Consider the following 17,634-nt stretch of genomic DNA (forward strand, 5'->3'; position numbering starts at 1 on the left):
TTAATACTTATTCTTTTTACTAATTTAACACACTAATTTTTTATATAAATTTAATACTAAAAATTCATCACTTAAATTTTCGTTTTATAAAACAAAATATAATTTTTAATCCCTTCAATATAAAATATTTAAAAATAATCATTTTATTTGAATTTTTTTCTATAAAAACCATTGAAAAAATAAATAATCTAGAATACATTCAACCAATTAATAATTTATTTTTTATTTTAATATTATACTCTCTTTTAAGTAAACATCAAATCATAATAGTTTAAATTAATTATTTTTATTATTAGTTTGGATATTATTAAATATATATATATTCTTATATTTTTTTACTTTTTGATATTTAATTTTTTTTAAAATTTAAATTTTATATTTATATTTATCAGAAGTGGGTTAAATTTTGGGCGAACTTTACCTATATGATTGAGTAAGGGAAAGCAATCAGTTTAATTAGTAGGTTCGATTAGTTTTTCCAAACTGAAAATCAATCGACCAACTTTAATTGAGAAAATCAGTTTAATGAATCGATTTCGATTCGATCAATTTAGTCGATTTTTTCGATTCGATTCTGAAATTCCAAAATTGATAACCAATAGAATTAATCAATTAAAGTCAAGGTTTGAATCCTATTTGTATTATTTACTGTTCCAAGTCTCGGTGGCTTAGACTTTTGTGCCTAACCTATCGTTTTAAACCAACTTATTTTTAAAAATAGAACATGTGGCTTTACATTTTTTGAAACTAACATATTTTAATTTCTTTTTTTAAAAATAAAACATATGAGGTAAAAGAAGAGGTGGTTGAAATTTGAGCAAATATTTTTTTTATATAGCGTCTAAGATTATCTGTAAGTGTACTCAAACTGACATCTTCTTATAATTAATAATAATGTTGATGCCAATTGAGTTAAGACTCAATCGACTCTGAAAAAAATATTTTAACAATATTAATGATTAGTTAATTGAATCGTTGATAGTGTGATAAATGCTTTTATTTTTTATTTTTCACATCACCACTATTAAATAGTTATATATATGCAACATAGTATTTCAATATTTAATTAGCAAAATTACTAGAAAAAAAATTATTTACATTAAGAGGGATTCAATCTAGAATAGAAAGCTACCCAAATCAATTTGAAAAAGTTTGAGGTGATCAAAATTAGAACAATTTTATTTTGAGTTATTAACGATGTAATTTATCCCTTTTTAAAATAATTTTATTATATATTTTAATCATTTTTTTGATACAATATCTAGAATTATTCATAGATCTTCCCAACTCATAAATAAAAGGATAATGCGCTTCAGTTTACTCTGACCTATGTCCTTCTACATTGGCAATAATCCACATACTAATCGAATTAAGACTTAATCGGCTAATTTAAAGAGAAAATTATATATATTTACATACTAAATAATTAAAATATGAAAAGAATAAAAGAAATTGTAAATATAAAACATCTCAAACATAATTATAAATAAGGTAACTAAGTGTAACACAATCCCATGCTCACAACTGGCTCAAGAACATGAAGTTCCTTCAATTTTCTGTGCTTCCATTTCTTATGGTGATATTGTCAGTGAGTGGGGCAAATTTAACTCATCATCTTCATCGGGATTTCCTTCGTTGCCTTTCTCTTCATATAGCAAACTTTTCTACCATTACTTACATGCAAACTAATCCCTCATATTCATCATTTTTGAATGCTTTTATTCATAATACAAGGTTCTCCACACCAACTACGCCTAAACCCTTTGCTATTATTACACCACTCAAAACTTCCCATGTCCAATCAAACAATTTATTGTTCCAAAAACTATGGCTTCCAACTTAGGATTCGAAGTGGTGGTCATGATGTTGAGGGTGTTTCCGATGTTTCTCAAGATCCATTTGTCATCCATGGTCAACTTTCGAGAAATTGAAGTTGACACAATGAGTGAAGTTGCCTGGGTTGAATCTGGTGCAACTCTAGGTGAATTGTATTACGAAATTGCTTCAAAAAGTAAAACCCTTGCTTTCCCAGCTGGTTTTTGCCGCACTGTAGGTGCTGGTGGGCATTTAAGTGGGGGTGGATATGGCATATTGGTCCATAAATACGGTCTTGCTGCTGATCATATAATTGATGCTAAATTGATTTATGTTAATGGAAGGATTCTTAATCGGAAATACATGGGTGAAGATCTGTTTTGGGCTATCCGAGGAGGTGGTGGAAATACTTTTGGCATTGTTCTTGCTTGGAAATTAAAGTTAGTCCCTGTTCCACCTGTTCTAACTGTGTTTACAGTTAACAAGAACTTGGAACAAAATGCAACCAAAATCTTCCATCGATGGCAATACATTGCTCACAAGCTTCCCAGTGATATATTTATGGCTGTTTGAATAACGAAAGTGAATTCCAGTCAAGTAGGGAAGAAAACAGTTCAAGCTTCTTTTAAAGCCATGTTTCTTGGTGGGGTTGATGAGTTGATTCCATTGATCCAACACAAGTTTCCGGAGCTAGGACTTGCCCAAGAGAATTGCACCGAAATGAGTTGGATTGAATCAGTTCTTCACTTTGGTGAACTTCCAATACAACCCGTGGATATTTTGCTTAATAGAAATGTTCCAAGGTCAAGTCTCAAAGCCAAAACGGACTTCATCAAGGAACCGATCCCCGAAACTGGAATCGAAGGCTTCATGTCCATGTTACTTGAGGAAGAAGCTGACATTGCTATAACGATGATTGTGGCTTTGGGAGGCAAAATGTATGAAATTCCGGAAAATAAAATACCTTTTCCAAATAAAGTAGGCAATTTGTTTGTAGCCATATACATTGCAGCAATGGCTGAATGAAGAAGATGCAGGAACATCCATAAGTTGGATCCGAAGACTTTACAGTTATAAGGCCAGTTATGTTTCGAAATCTCCGAGAGAAGCATTTTATAATTACAAGGATCTAGTGTCACGGGGCTAGACCTTTCATCTCGCAATCAGTGCGGCCTTAGGCAATTTGCTCGTCCAAACTCGCACAAGTCAGCCTTTACACCTAAAAATGAGGGTTACTTAAGAACTCCTCCAAGGCACCAATTTATATAGCGGAAGCGATTGTGCCAAAAGAAGCTACAAATAAGTAAAAGAAAGTCAAACAAAGAATGCACACAAGATGTTTGAGTAAATGCCCAAGAATTCTATTACTTTTAAGAATTCAACATACAATGGATGGTTTACAAATGAGGGGGAGACTCTCCATTTATAGTTGAGCTCCCCCAGAATTGACGGTCAAGATACATTTATATCGACGGACGAGATTAATGATATCCCATGATTTAAGGGATTTACAAGATATGCCTTATCAAATCTAATCTAATCTTTACAATATAAGATTCTCTCTATCTTTTAAGATTAGTTACCCAAAATAGCCTAAGTTGCTATATATTCGCTATCGGGCCATCTAGGCTTCAATCTGATAGGCTTCTCCAACAATTCTTGGAATCGGGCCAATTCTTGTGGGCTAAATGATCCCCATCTAATCGATCGACCTCTATGGGGTGCATCTTGTGCCAGGGTCACGGGCATGGAACTTTGGCCCGTGACACTAGATCTTGGAACTAACAATCTTAGTGGCTACAAAAATTACGAACAAGCCAACGTTTGGGGTCTTAAATATTTCAAGAATATCTTCAAAAGATTGGTGCAAATAAAGACCATGGTTGATCCAATGAATTTCTTTAGAAACGAGCAAAGTGCCCCCCCTCTTTGGTCTCCATGAAAGAAGAAAGATCACTTGGGGATAAGAGAAATGATTGCATGAAACTGTGATTACACGTCTTTCTTATCTCTTTCCAATAAAAATCAAAATTTTCTTTATTTTCAGTTTTTTCCTCCTAAAAAAATTCAAATCAAACTAAAAATGCTAAAAATCAGGAGAAAAATCTGATTTGTCATTCTTCTATTAGAAATAGATAGGGATAATGTGGAATTACAGCTTCATACAATCCCTTCTCTTTGAGTTGAAAATTTCAAAGTTTTTTCTTAAACATGAAATAATATTTGGATGAAAAAGTAATTCTATATTGTAAAATAAAGAGTTTTTTTTGTCACTATATCTATATAGGTCATGATGAATAGGTTAGTGCATAGTGTATTAATTAAATCATAATTTTATCTTTGTTTTAAAATAGTTTTTGTATGGTAAATGTACTCGATAGATCCTTGTATTTTAGTGATTAAATTAAACGATTTGTCATTTTAATTTTTTATTTAATAAAAATTTCAATAAAATAAGTGTTGAATTAGATAGTAGGTAAATAGCTATTTATCCCTTATACTGAAAAACAATAATAATTTTATTTTATTAAAAATATTATATTTGAAATAAATTATATATTTTTTCAAATGAAATATTCAAATGATCATATTTCATTTTTATCCAAAATTATTCAAAATAATATAAAATATTATATTAATAAAACTAAGAAATAAGTAAATTTTTAAAAATTAATATTTACTTTTATCAAATGGCATAATATTAAATACTTAATTTTTACTAATTTAACAACAATTTTTTTTACTTTAAACTTAGTACTAAAAAATTATCACTTAATTTTTAATTTTATAAAACAATATATAATTTTTTAATCCCTTCAATATCAAATATTTTAATTAATTTTTTCTATAAAACCATTGAAAAATGTTAGCAAAAAGGTCGTTGCTGAGGATAGATGCAACATAACCACATTGGTGCTTGAGATGGTGGGCACTACTCCAAGCACTAAATGAAGAACAGTTAGCACACAAGACACAAGGATATGATGACGCAATTTAGTTTCCTTAATTACTTTGCAAAGCCTAACTTAGTGAGAAATATGCACTTTCTTCAACAATCACAAAGTGAACATATTCAATCACATATACCGTAATTGTTTCCCTCACCCTTACACTTTGAAGACACAATACTCATACCACTATGATCACCCATTGTGATCACAACAAGTAAAACACAACGGGATTCTCTATAAAAATAGCACTCTTACCAAGTTATTCTCACAAGAACAAATTAAGTGTCTAACTCTCAATACATTTACCTAGGCAAGTCTCTCAAATATATAAACTTTAATTTTGAGATTTACTTACAATTTGCAGATCTAATACAATCCTATTAAAACAATAATGCCATAAGAATAATACAATATAATAATAACAACAAATTGTTAAGCTTGATAATCACCACAAGGGGGTGAATTGGTGTTTAAAAAACTACAAGAAAATATGACAAACAAATGAGACTCAAGAATTTATAGTAGTTCGACCCCAATTGCTTACCTTTCACTACCTTAGCTTATCACAACTAAGGATTTCTCAAATTCACTATATTTGAACCTTTGGAGGACAATGTTTAACCTTTACAAGGTACTATCTTTTCACTAGGCAAGATAAAGCCACTTCCACCTTAAACAAAGATGAGGAATGAGAATAAAGATTAAAAACTATTCTTAAAAGAAGATATTATAATGATAAGGCTCACTCAATAACAATACAACACTTGAAAATAAAAAAAGAGATGGTTGCTCAAGGGTGCGTACGAAGAACAAAGAGAATATCAATGAAAAGATTGGATTTTTGTGCAATTGAATTTGGAGCTATTGACTTGTATTAATGCCTTCTAACAACCTTGGAGCAGTTTGGAGATGTTGGGAGTAAATTAGAACCGTTGTTGCAATTAATTCGAGCATTAATTACAAAATGCAAACTACTTGTATCGATACAAGTAGACTTGTGCCAATAGAAGTCTTCCCGTTGAAGCCCAATGTATCAATAGAAGTCTACTTTATCAGTAGAAATTTGAGAATTTCAAGGGTTCAAACTTGTACCAATAGTTGTATCGGTAGAAGGTATAGAAGAATCGAAAAATTGCTCATTGGCTTACTTGTATTGGTAGAAGTCCCCCTAAGTACCGATAGAAGTCTGGAGGGATGCTTGTACTCTCTAACTTACTTCTATCAATAGAACTTCTCCCAAGCATCGATTCAACTAGAGATGTATCGGTAGAAGAGCCTCTAAAGTATCAATAGAAGTTTGAAAGAATTCTTGGGGTGCTCTCTGGCTTGCTTCTACCAGTACTTCTATACACTTGTATTGATAGAAGTGTTACAAAGTTGTAAAATTTGTTTTGAATCAAGATTTTTGGGAGGCATTGAGTTTCTAAACACTTTGAAAATAATTTTAATGGCTTATATCAATTGATTGCAAGTTGGACTAAAGAGAATTTATAATTTGACTTTGTTATATCAAAACATTTGAAAAACTAGGATAACAATCTCTCCCTCCTTAATATAACAAAACCATTGAAACAATTTGCTAACTCCCCTTTACTCGAACATTATTTTCAAGTTAAGCTCCCTTTCAAAAAATATTTGATGAAGACTTTGTATAAAAGTATTGAATTTATTTTCAACTTTAATAATGGAAGAATTTTTGGGAATTAGTTGAAAACAATTGTTTTATGTTTTATGTAAATAAACACTTACAATTTAGAGAGAAACAAAATACGAATTTAAAATATTTTAAAAAAGAAAACATCCAAGGCATAGCTATATAACCAAAATATAAACAAAATTGACCAATAAATCAACATAGTCCAAATATAAGGTTCAATAGATTGCCAACACCTAAATATAAAAACGGTCTCCATACAAATTTTATTGGTAAGGGAGCGGGCATACTCTATGACACCAAATTGCTAGTTTTATATTTTTCAACAATCTCCTCCTTCGACAATTTGAAAAAATATAATTAAAAAATATTTTAAAATAAATTATAAAAACTTATTTTAAAAAAGATTGAAAATATATCTAAATCTATTAAAAGTAAAAAAGCAATTAAAAGAAGAAGAAATTAAAAATATTTTTAAATTAAAAATAATTTATAAACATTTTAAACATGAAATTAAACTATGTTTTAAAACTAATTTATAGCACTTGATTCAAGACGGAAAACACTGAAAATCAGTAAAAAAAATTAAAAACGAATTTAAACATGTTTTTTTTAAAACATTAAAACTAATAAAAAATACTTTTAAAAGTTGATAAATTTTTACGTCAAACTTCCAAGCTATTTTCTTGGACTTGAGTCGTGAAATATTATTAGTTAAACCTTTTAATTACTCCCAAAATAAAAATTTATAGCCAAAATTATAGTCGAAATACTGTAACAATATTATATTGAAAGTTTACTAATTTTTTTTAATTATTCACCTAAATCCATAATAAATAAAATATAAGTATAAATAATATAATTAATAATTTAAATAACATAAATCATGAGGGGAAATATCATAAATAAATTCAAAAGTATGCACTTACCGATTTGGGTTGTTTTGGTTTTAGTCTTTTTAGATTTAAATTATTCTAGTTTGAGTCTAAATTTTTGATATTTTTTATTATGGTCATTTCAGATTTTAATCATTAATAGCATGTTTGGTTGGGTGTATTGGATTAGCCAATACACCCCTAATCCGTGGGCCCCACTAATCTCCACTTAATCCCGTGTTTGGTTTGATGTTTTGCCTATTACAGGCCTATTACAACACGGATGTAATACTCATTTTCTCTGCTTCAACAACGATTAGCCATTCCGTTCCAAAAGTAAAGATTAGCTAATCGTTTCTGTTTTACCCTCCCCAGCCTGCTGCTCCACCCCACCCTCTCCCTCCCAACATCAACAGCAGTTTTCTTCGAACCAAATCTCCACCGTCTCAGATCGCCTGTGAGTAATCCCAACAACAGTTGCCAGAGAAAATTGCCCTTTCTTCAAAAACCCAGCCCTAAATCCTTCTCCTCTTTCAATACTCCATTCGAACAGGTTATGGCAACAACAACCGAATGTAGACCATATCACAGGGAATAAAATCCGGAATAGTTTTATGTTTTCGAGGGGGAAGCTTCCTGGTCCTCTTAGGCAACTTCAAATGGATTTGAGAAAATTGATGCTTCCTTATACTGCTCTCAAACTCAAGGTAATTCATTTCCCTCTTTTTTGTTTAAAAAAAATGAAATTTTGTTGTTTTATAAGTTGTCCCTTTAACTAGATTTATTGTTTGTCGTTGTTTAATGGTTGCAGGAGAAGAAAAGGAACAATTTCAAAGACTTTTTGAATGTTGCAGGGCCAATGGGTGTAACCCATTTCCTCGTTTTATCTAAAATCAAAACTTCGCCTGTCCTTAGGGTTGCAAAGACCCCTCAAGGCCCTACTCTCAATTGCGCCCTCGTTGCCCGCAGGATCTTTTCAAGAATCCTCCTTTGGTAATTTCTTCTACTCACACTGTCTCAGCAGTGGAACTTTTAAGGTTATTGTAATTCTTAGCTGCTTGTATAACTTAGAAATGGATGTCTTTTTATGAGCCAAATATTGTGGTGTTTTTTTGTATTAAAACATAACTAAAGAGAGATTGAAACCTTGTTCTTTCTTTGAGTTTATGCCTTAACTTGTATGGAACCTTCATGGTAGTAATTCTAAATATATCTTTGGGCAGATTGTTCTGTTTGGTTTTGCAGTAGCAGATGAACAATTAAGGCTCACGACTATGGTGTTCAAGAACATCTTTCCGGATATTGATATCAACACTGTGAGTTCACTTAGACAGTTAAATTATAGTATTCAAAGTGATCTTATTTCTTTTCTTCTTCCCTCTTTAACATTGTTTGGACATGAAATGTTACAGGTTAAACTCTCTTCTTGCCAGAGGATTGTGTTGATTAACTACAATAAAAACGTTTCCTCCCTTCATGTATATTCAACTGTTTGGCTTGTTTTCATTTTTAAATTACTTAATGCTAGTATATAGAAAATGGATTTGTTATTTTTATTTGGCCTTGACTTTTCCGTTGTATATATTTTGCAGCCTTTTCAAGCAAGGAGTTAGTTGTTCACAAAGGTAATTTTCTGAATTTATCGTTTCTTTATTTGGGATCCTTTTTTGGGTAAATTTGCCTTAACTATATAATTCTGTACATTATGGTAAGAGCTGTATGCCTAGATCAACAAATATTTGCTATTCCATTCAAGTTTATGCATACTGAATTGGAGCTATCTTTTTTCTCTCTTATAGTTTCAGCATATGCTGTCTGTCAACAACACATGATGCACTTTTTCCTGTCTTGATGTTTATAGTTTAGTGTTAATATCTAAAATATGGACTTCAGAAAGATCGTAGTGTTGGAGAGGCAGGGACATCAGCATTATTGGATGATTCATGGTTTTCTTCTGATAGCTTTCTGCACTGCTTTTGCAAGGTAGTTTCATGATTTTTAGATATGTAGTTGTGCTGACTAATTGTTAGCATGATTATTTTTCCTTGAAATAGTTGAAACCTGCATCTTTTTGTCAAGTTCTGGCATTTAGTTAGAAATAGGATCACCTGACTTATTGTTTCATTTGTACCTAACTTCAAAGTAACCATTTTTTAGTAACATTAGCCTACACCAAAATTGATAAGTAGTTTGATGGTGGAATCACAGGATTTCTTTTCGTTAGTGCAAGATGCTTCAGTTGTTGATGGAGATCTTCTCTCATGGGTATGTGTTCTAAGCCTTGCTTTTCTACGTTTCAATTCTTACCAATTTTATACTTGCCAAAACATGTTACGAACTAGGAAGGTTTTTACGCTTCACCTATTTCTTCCGTATAGTTATCCCTTTCCTTTTTTTTCCTCCTCTTAAAAGGAGTCAATGGTGACAAATAGAGACTAGGCTTATTATTCATATAGTACTTTTTATCTTCAATATTTAACTAATTAAACCTGATTGTTAGATATAAAGACTGCCTGAACTGTGTGTATATGAAAACCCTTAAAATCCTTGGGTGATTTGGCTAGTATCTGATGGGAGAATGTGGATGACTTTTAGTCCCCTGCAATTATTTATTTGCAAGCGGCAGGTATAAGTAAATTATGTGAAGTGAAAATCCTGAGTTTCAATATATGTGAATTTTGCAGACAAGGAAATTAAAAGAGCTGCTTGAAAATAGTTTAGGATGGGAGTTCCAGCAGAAAAGTGCAGTTGATGGAATCTACTTTGAAGAGAATGATGAGGTCTCTCTCTGATTTTTTCATCTCCATGAACTTCAATCTCTCTCTCTCTCTATATATATGTATATAAACAACATCATCCCTCACCATTCCTGCTTTTAACTTGTGCAGTATGCTCCTGTGGTTGAGATGTTGGATGAGCCGAGCGGTAGCGAACCCACATCTTAGATAGTTACATCATGTCTTATTATTTTTTGTTAATACATTAACGGCTGTGAGGGTAGTTTTCAACTTTGGAAATAGCAAGTCTGTGGTATATCAGCCTATAGGATCAGAGGTAAACAACACTTGAAATTAATTCCATGTATAAATCAATTATCTAAACTACAATGAACTTCCAATCTTGTCTCAAAATTGTGTGATCATGGACGGGGACATATGCTTAATTTAAGCCCTGAAATGCAGCGTTCGATAGATACAGCTATTTTTTACTTGATGTTCTTTTGTTCCATTCTGTTTATCCTGCTTTGGTTAGAGAACTAGACAAGGGGTGATGCTTTTATGATGAACTCCTTTCTCAAAATAAAAAATTGTCTAAAATTCAGTACAATATTCAGAAGATAATAGTAATGGTTATTGAATTTATGTTTATTAAAAATTAATCAATAATTGAGTTGAAGTAAACCGGTGAAATGCTTACAAATAAATATTCTTTTAAGTTTGGATTCAATCTTTAAAATTTCATATAAAAATACCAAAAGATGAGAACACCGTTATATAAATATTTAATTATTTTATTAAAATAATTAACTTAGAAACAAATATTATATTTTTGTTCATGTAAATAATTCTTAAATTTGAATCTAGATAATTATTTTAAATTTTATTAAATCATATATTTTAATTAAAATATATTTAATATTAATTATTTCAAATTATATTTTATAGTATCATATATTATGATTTTAGTAAATTCATATAAGAATATTGATTATTAGAATTTTATTAAATTATATATTTTAATTAAAATATTTTTAATAATTATTATTTTAATTTATATTTTACAGTATCATATATTATGATTTGAGTAAATTCATATAAGAATATTAATTATTAAGAATTTTATTAAATTATATATTTTAATTAAAATATATTTAATAATAATTATGTTTAAATATGAGTAAATTATTTATTATTGATATTAATAATCTTATTAAAATTTAAATAAAATAATTTACCAAAACAAATTTCTGCTAATTATTAAGAATTTTATTAAATTATATATTTTAATTAAAATATATTAAATAATAATTATGTTTAAATATGATTAAATTATTTATTTTTGATAATAAATAATCTTATTAAAATTTAAATAACAATAACAATAATCATTTACCAAAACAAATTTATGCTAAGGGTATTCTGGTCATTTTAGTTTTCTCTATTATGCTATTACACCTCTATTACATTCAACCAAACACAGTTTTACTATTACGCCTCTATTCCATTACATTCAACCAAACAGTTGATTTGCTATTACACATCTATTCCATTACACCTCTAATCCAATACACCTCTAATCCAATACAGCGAACCAAACGTGCTCTAAGAGTTTAAATTATTTCGTGCTCACTTTAATTCTGTATTTAGTTTAGTTTAAGTTCAAATTGGACGGAATCATATGATTATTTATTTATCATGAAATCGAATTTAATTGAGTTAGAATGGATAGTATTTTTAAATGAGGGATAATTTTTTTAAATTTGTTAATTCAACCCTAGTAAAAAGTAACATTTAACAGTTTTTTAAGTCAATTTTTTTAAACTTTAACTTCAATTAATTTTAAATAGTTTAATTAATTAAAATTTATAAATACTTTAAAATTATTTTTATAATATATTCATAACCAATTATAAAAAATAAAATATCTAAATTAAAAATTATTGACCACTAAAAATAATAAAATTATTTCTTTTGGAGGGTTACCTTGACAATTTTGTCTCATTGTAAAGGAAGAACTTGGAGGTTGCATGTTCCCTCATGAGTGGTCAACTTCATCTACCTGAAATATCTCCGACCGCACCAAATCACGCCCCTCACTTCCCACAGACTCAATTGAGTTAAAAATAAAGGCATAATACTAAATTTAGTCCTTAAACTTTATATTTTTTTATCAAGTCTGATTCTTATTCTTAATTTGAGCTAAATTTAGCTATCAAGGTTTTAAAAAGAGTCAAATCATTTTTAATGGAAATACTTGACTAAAACATTAACTTTTAACAATGTTAATGTCACAACTCACATAATAGTCATTATATACTTTGTATTGAAATAGCATTATTTATTTTATATCCATCAACAAATAATTTTAAAAATTATATAAAGAGATAATAACAAGTTTTACCCTATACTTCAATGAAAATTTTAATGTGGTACATAATCATGATGACATGTGTAACACCTCATAGGTTATCTTGTCACATCAACAAAATTTCCCACACCAGTAGGATCAGGTACCAAATCAATAGACAAAATAAAAGTTTAGATACAGCAATGGATAAGTTTGAAAATAGAAGTATCACATTGACAATTTTATTAAAGAATAGGGGTAAAACTTATCATTATCCCTTATAAAAATGTTAAAAAAAAAACATAAATTACATAGGAATTGTCATGCAAGCAATTATTTTTTAAAAAATAATATTTTAATTAGTATTTCTGCTAAAAATTAACAAAAAAATTTATTTTTTTAAAAGGTTAAGTGTCAAAATTAGCTTAAAGAAAATAAAGACTAAATTGATAAGAGATGTAAATATTGAAGGTTAAATGTGATATTATGCCAAAGAAAAACACAAACTACCTTCCATCTTGCCGCGGCTCATTGTTTAGTCCCTCGTCAATCGTCACTGTATTTTCCTCTGGATTTTACTTTTTATTATTATTTTGTTTTACTTCAAAATATCTCAAAAATCAAAATTTCCATTCATAGAATCCGATAATTGCTTTAGGGTTTTAATTTTGGGGGTCAGCCGTAGAAAATGTCTCAATTCTCCTCCGCATTCACGGCCGCCTCCTCGGTCTCACTTCCTCCTCCGTCGTTCTACGTATCGGTTTCTAAACGCAGCTTCATCTATTGTTGTTCGTCGTCGCAGTCTAGAACGACCGTTGTTAATGGGAAATTCGATGGTAAAATCGTTGATAGAGATGAGATTCGTTTCGGCTTGCCTAGCAAAGGTCGCATGGCTGGTGACACTCTCGATCTACTCAAGGTAGTACTGGCTTAACACTTGTTTCTTATTAAAGTTTGTGAATTATGATTGGAATCAAGCATTACGAGCTATAATATAGCTGTTAATTGTATATGCTTTAACAAAGTTTGAGATTTAATTGCCATACAAAGTTTTAAAAAATGAATCTATTCTGGTTTAAACGTTGATAAGATAGTATGTTCTGTTAAACTTTGCTTATAATCAGGTATGCTTACTGGAAAATAATGGTTTGCTTTTGAAATTTGTATGATTGCACCGTTTGCTTGATTGCATGGATGGTTAATTTTGATGGAAAATATTAATGGTGTCAACTACTGAGTTAAACTTTTTTAAATAAAAAATGTAAGGGGATTTAATTTTAGCTTTTTAAAGTATAAGGGATAAATCTCAAATTGCATTAAGTATAGGACTAACAGCGCAAATTGACCTTTAGAAATTGATTTATTTCCTTTATTAATTAATTTTATCTGGATTTGTTTATTTTGTATAAGAAACTGTAAAAGTGAGGCATTGGCACTTGCTGTGCAAAAAAATGCTTTGCATACGAAAGTGGATAACATTTCTGAGAAGTTAATTTAAATTTTTTTTAATAATAAAAATGTACATAAATTTTGTAATCATGTCATCATGTCCTCATTTTGTCTTTCCTTTAAAGAAAAAAAAATCTCTATCAAACTCTTTGGTCTGACCCCTTCCATTATTCTGTATTTGTCAAAAGGATTGTCAATTGTCGGTTAAGCAGGTCAATCCTAGACAGTATGTTGCACAAATACCTCAGGTTTGTCCTATCTTTCTCTCTCACAATATGCACTGTACTCGGGACCTGTATATGATTAATATGTAGGATTGATACTGAATGCATAATTTGTTTATATCCCAGCTTTCCAATGTAGAAGTCTGGTTTCAGCGGCCCAAAGACATTGTACGGAAATTGTTATCTGGAGATTTAGATCTTGGTATTGTGGGGCTTGATACTGTCAGTGAATATGGGCGGGTAAGTAGTTAGACATTGCATGGCCCCAAGACATTTTTTAATTCATTCTGTCATTATCAAAATGTTACTGAGAATCCAAATATCTAATTCTATGCAGTGAATATGTTAGAATTTCAGCCTTGCCGATTAATTTTGCCATGTCATCTTAGAACTAGTTATACATTATTGTCTGAGTTATCTAATGTTAGGCTTGGAGGTGATCTGGTTTATTCTACTACTGCACTTATCCTTTTGCCTATATGCAAAAAGATTCTTTCTTGAAAAAATGAATGCAGAATGGAACTTTACTGCTTCAATATTTTTATCAGGGGGATGAAGATCTTATCTTTGTTCATGATGCCCTCAAGTATGGAGATTGCCGTTTGTCCCTTGCAGTAAGCAGATTCTTTGTTACTAGTACATAGCCAGATTCATCTTCCTGATATCCTTGCTATTGATGATTTGCATATTTTTGTTCAGATTCCTAAGTATGGGATCTTTGAGAATATCAATTCACTGAAGGAGCTAGCTCAGATGCCTCGGTGGACTATTGATAGACCTCTAAGAGTTGCAACTGGCTTCACTTATGTATAACATCCGTTTAAATGGTTTTTGATAATTATATTGATTTTAGAAATTATTTTTGGTACCGTCTGCTTTGGTTAGCTTATTGCCTATTGGCAATTGTTTCTATTTGACTTTAATTTCTTTTCTATCTTTCTACCTAGCTTGGTCCTAAATTTATGCAAGAAAATGGATTGAAGCATGTGATATTTTCAACTGCTGATGGAGCCTTAGAGGCAGCTCCTGCGGTAAGAGTCAAAATTCTCCCGGAGTACCTGTAATTTACTTTTCATTTGAAGTTATTTAAAATTGAATGAAAGAGTAGCTCATCCTTCTACAATTCTGTGTCTATTAATTTACTTAAACCTTACTGAACACTCTTATCATGCATATTATTGCTTTCCTAAAGGAAAAATATTCCCACTTGAACTTCAGACTTCCAAGTCTAGTTGTTCACTCACTTCAGTTAATTCTCTGCTGCCTGCTTACGAGTTTTAAGATTGTTTTCCAGATTCATAAACCATAAATAGATTAGTTCTCTTTCTCTCTCTTAATTTAAACAGTATAGGCATGCATTATCTGATAGGTAATAAGAGAAAAAAGATTCTTCCTTTCCCATTGTGGGGTTAGATGATAAAAATGGAAGGAGTGAATGAAGGGAAGCGATGTTGTTTATATGACAAAAGGAAGAAGTAACAAGGGAACATAGCAATGAGACTACCATAGAAACTAAGATACATAATCAGAGGAAAGAAGAGAAAGAAGCTTACCAGGCAACGAAAATGCTGCCTAACTAATAACTCTATATGGAGTTCTTATTCAATTTAGCGGTGGGGGTGGCAGGTTGGAAGCCCTTTATTAATGGGGTAGCTGACCCTAAAGGCAATTCTGCTGTTCTATCTTCACCCAATTGATATTTGACTGAACAAAATGTCCAGTCTTTCCCCTGTTGAAGGAAATGATATTTGAAAGACGGTTAGTACTTGCTAGATATGGATGAAGCATTTTGGAAAATGATGGTTCTATTTGTCTTCATGATGTTGTGGAAATAACTTCTCTTTGTTATTAATATAGATGGGAATAGCTGATGCAATCCTGGACCTTGTGAGTAGCGGGACAACTCTGAGGGAAAACAACTTGAAAGAGATTGAAGGTGGAGTTGTATTGGAAAGCCAGGTAACCAGCTCTACATCTTTCCTGTTCCTGCAATTTTCAAGAATGTTATCTTGTCATCTGGAGTATGCTATTTTAAAAGGATTTATTTTCAGAATATTTTTCCCTACCTTTAGTCCATTTTTCTTCAGGCTGTTCTAGTTGCAAGCAGAAAAGCATTAATCCAGCGGAAGGGAGCTCTAGACATAACACACGAGATACTGGAAAGATTTGAGGCTCATTTGAGGGCAGCTGATCAGTTCATGGTATGGATATTCGTGATTCTTTGTTGTTATCTTTTCCCTTCCCTTCCCTCCCAGTATTCATCCTGTTTATCTTTTTATGGCAGGTAACTGCAAATATGAGGGGCAGTAGCGCAGAGGAAGTCGCTGAGCGAGTACTGAGCCAGCCATCATTATCTGGGTTGCAGGTGAGGTTTTGAAAAGATTTTGCTTCCTGGAGATACTCACTTTTTCCTAGTCTATTGCTAAATCTAAGATGGGTTTTAGAAATATTCATGTTTGCATTTTGCAGGGGCCCACAGTATCTCCAGTTCTTTGCAAGCGTGATGGAAAAGTAGCTGCTGACTACTATGCGATAGTCGTATGTGTACCCAAAAAAGCTCTATACAAGTCTGTGCAACAGTTGAGAGCGGTAAGTCATGACGAATTATAATAAATACTGCCTATATGTTATGGAAACTGTGGTTTTAATGCTTGTTCTATTTGCAGCACTAGTTTAAGCAGTGCACATCATTATAGTCATGAATTTGAATTTTCTCTGGTTCAGATTGGAGGCAGTGGAGTGCTAATTTCACCATTGACCTACATTTTTGACGAAGAGACCCCAAGATGGAGGGAACTGCTCTCGAAGCTTGGTCTTTAGTCCTTTACGATGGATACATGGGTGCATTACTTGCATTTCATATCAGAAGTTTTGAAGTCGTAAGGTACCAAGGTGGATTGGAAACTACTTTGGTGAGAGTAAGAACCTCCAAAAGTTTTGTATTATAGCTTGTTTAATTAAAATGTCATTCTCTTGCCCCTTCTCTTTTGTTTGTTTTTCTTTTCTGATAGTGCAATCCTCATTGCAACCATAACAATGATTTAGAGAAAACGTTTCCCTTTTCGATTTTGTATGTATGATTATGGGGAATTGTTTGTATAGCTGCTAGTTTGCAGTTCTTATTGAAATGCATAGTCACTTTATATACGCTCTTAGCTTAGATGAAATCTACGTGCTTGGTAATTTTATTACATCCTTGGGGAAATACAACAAAACATCTCTCCTTTCAACTTATAATATAATTCACTAAGCCCAAAAAGACTGGTGGAAAACCATCAAAGGAACTTAAAGTAAGGAGCTCTCGAACTGGAAACTGGCATTTCAACCTTGTTATGTGGAGCTAGAATGCTTGGATGTTCCATTTCTCTTTGTTCTTGTGAGCCTAACCCAAATAACTCGATGACTTTTGGTTCACTAACTGTTATATCTGGCTTCAGGCTAATATATTCAAACATCAGACCAGGTTGATTTTGAAGCCCTTCAGTCTGTTCATGGTTTACAGTTCGACCAGTGCTGCTGTTGGAGGCAACAGTTGCTTCCTCTTCAACATCAGTGTAGCTTGCTACCGCCAAGGCTGATGGCTCTTCAGCATCGTGGTT

General features: G+C 31.3%; 1 protein-coding gene, 1 long non-coding RNA gene and 1 pseudogene across 4 annotated transcripts; all 3 read left to right on the plus strand.

Moving 5' to 3' along the window:
- Positions 1-1,480: 1,480 nt before the first annotated feature.
- On the plus strand, positions 1,481-2,841 carry LOC107938756 (berberine bridge enzyme-like 18; annotated as a pseudogene).
- Positions 2,842-7,512: 4,671 nt separating this feature from the next.
- On the plus strand, positions 7,513-10,426 carry LOC121228278 (uncharacterized). Of its 3 annotated transcripts, XR_005925834.1 has the most exons (10): positions 7,561-7,580; positions 7,671-8,002; positions 8,107-8,288; positions 8,519-8,611; positions 8,708-8,773; positions 8,888-8,920; positions 9,095-9,278; positions 9,504-9,560; positions 9,980-10,075; positions 10,184-10,426. It is a non-coding gene; the product is annotated as an uncharacterized lncRNA (long non-coding RNA). The 3 variants fall into 3 exon arrangements; XR_005925833.1 differs by having other exon boundaries at positions 7,513-8,002; XR_005925835.1 differs by having other exon boundaries at positions 7,514-8,002; positions 8,150-8,288.
- A 2,451-nt stretch (positions 10,427-12,877) lies between these two features.
- Positions 12,878-17,182, plus strand: LOC107938752 (ATP phosphoribosyltransferase 2, chloroplastic). The gene is made up of 11 exons (XM_016871986.2): positions 12,878-13,281; positions 14,000-14,059; positions 14,162-14,275; positions 14,584-14,649; positions 14,735-14,842; positions 14,983-15,066; positions 15,893-15,994; positions 16,123-16,236; positions 16,320-16,400; positions 16,505-16,624; positions 16,760-17,182. The coding sequence occupies exons 1-11, from the start codon at positions 13,051-13,053 to the stop codon at positions 16,853-16,855; spliced, it is 1,176 nt and encodes a 391-aa protein (XP_016727475.1). The 5' UTR covers positions 12,878-13,050; the 3' UTR covers positions 16,856-17,182.
- Positions 17,183-17,634: the final 452 nt, after the last annotated feature.

This window comes from Gossypium hirsutum, chromosome A04 (assembly GCF_007990345.1).
Source record: "Gossypium hirsutum isolate 1008001.06 chromosome A04, Gossypium_hirsutum_v2.1, whole genome shotgun sequence".
NCBI classification, from domain to species: Eukaryota; Viridiplantae; Streptophyta; class Magnoliopsida; order Malvales; family Malvaceae; genus Gossypium; species Gossypium hirsutum.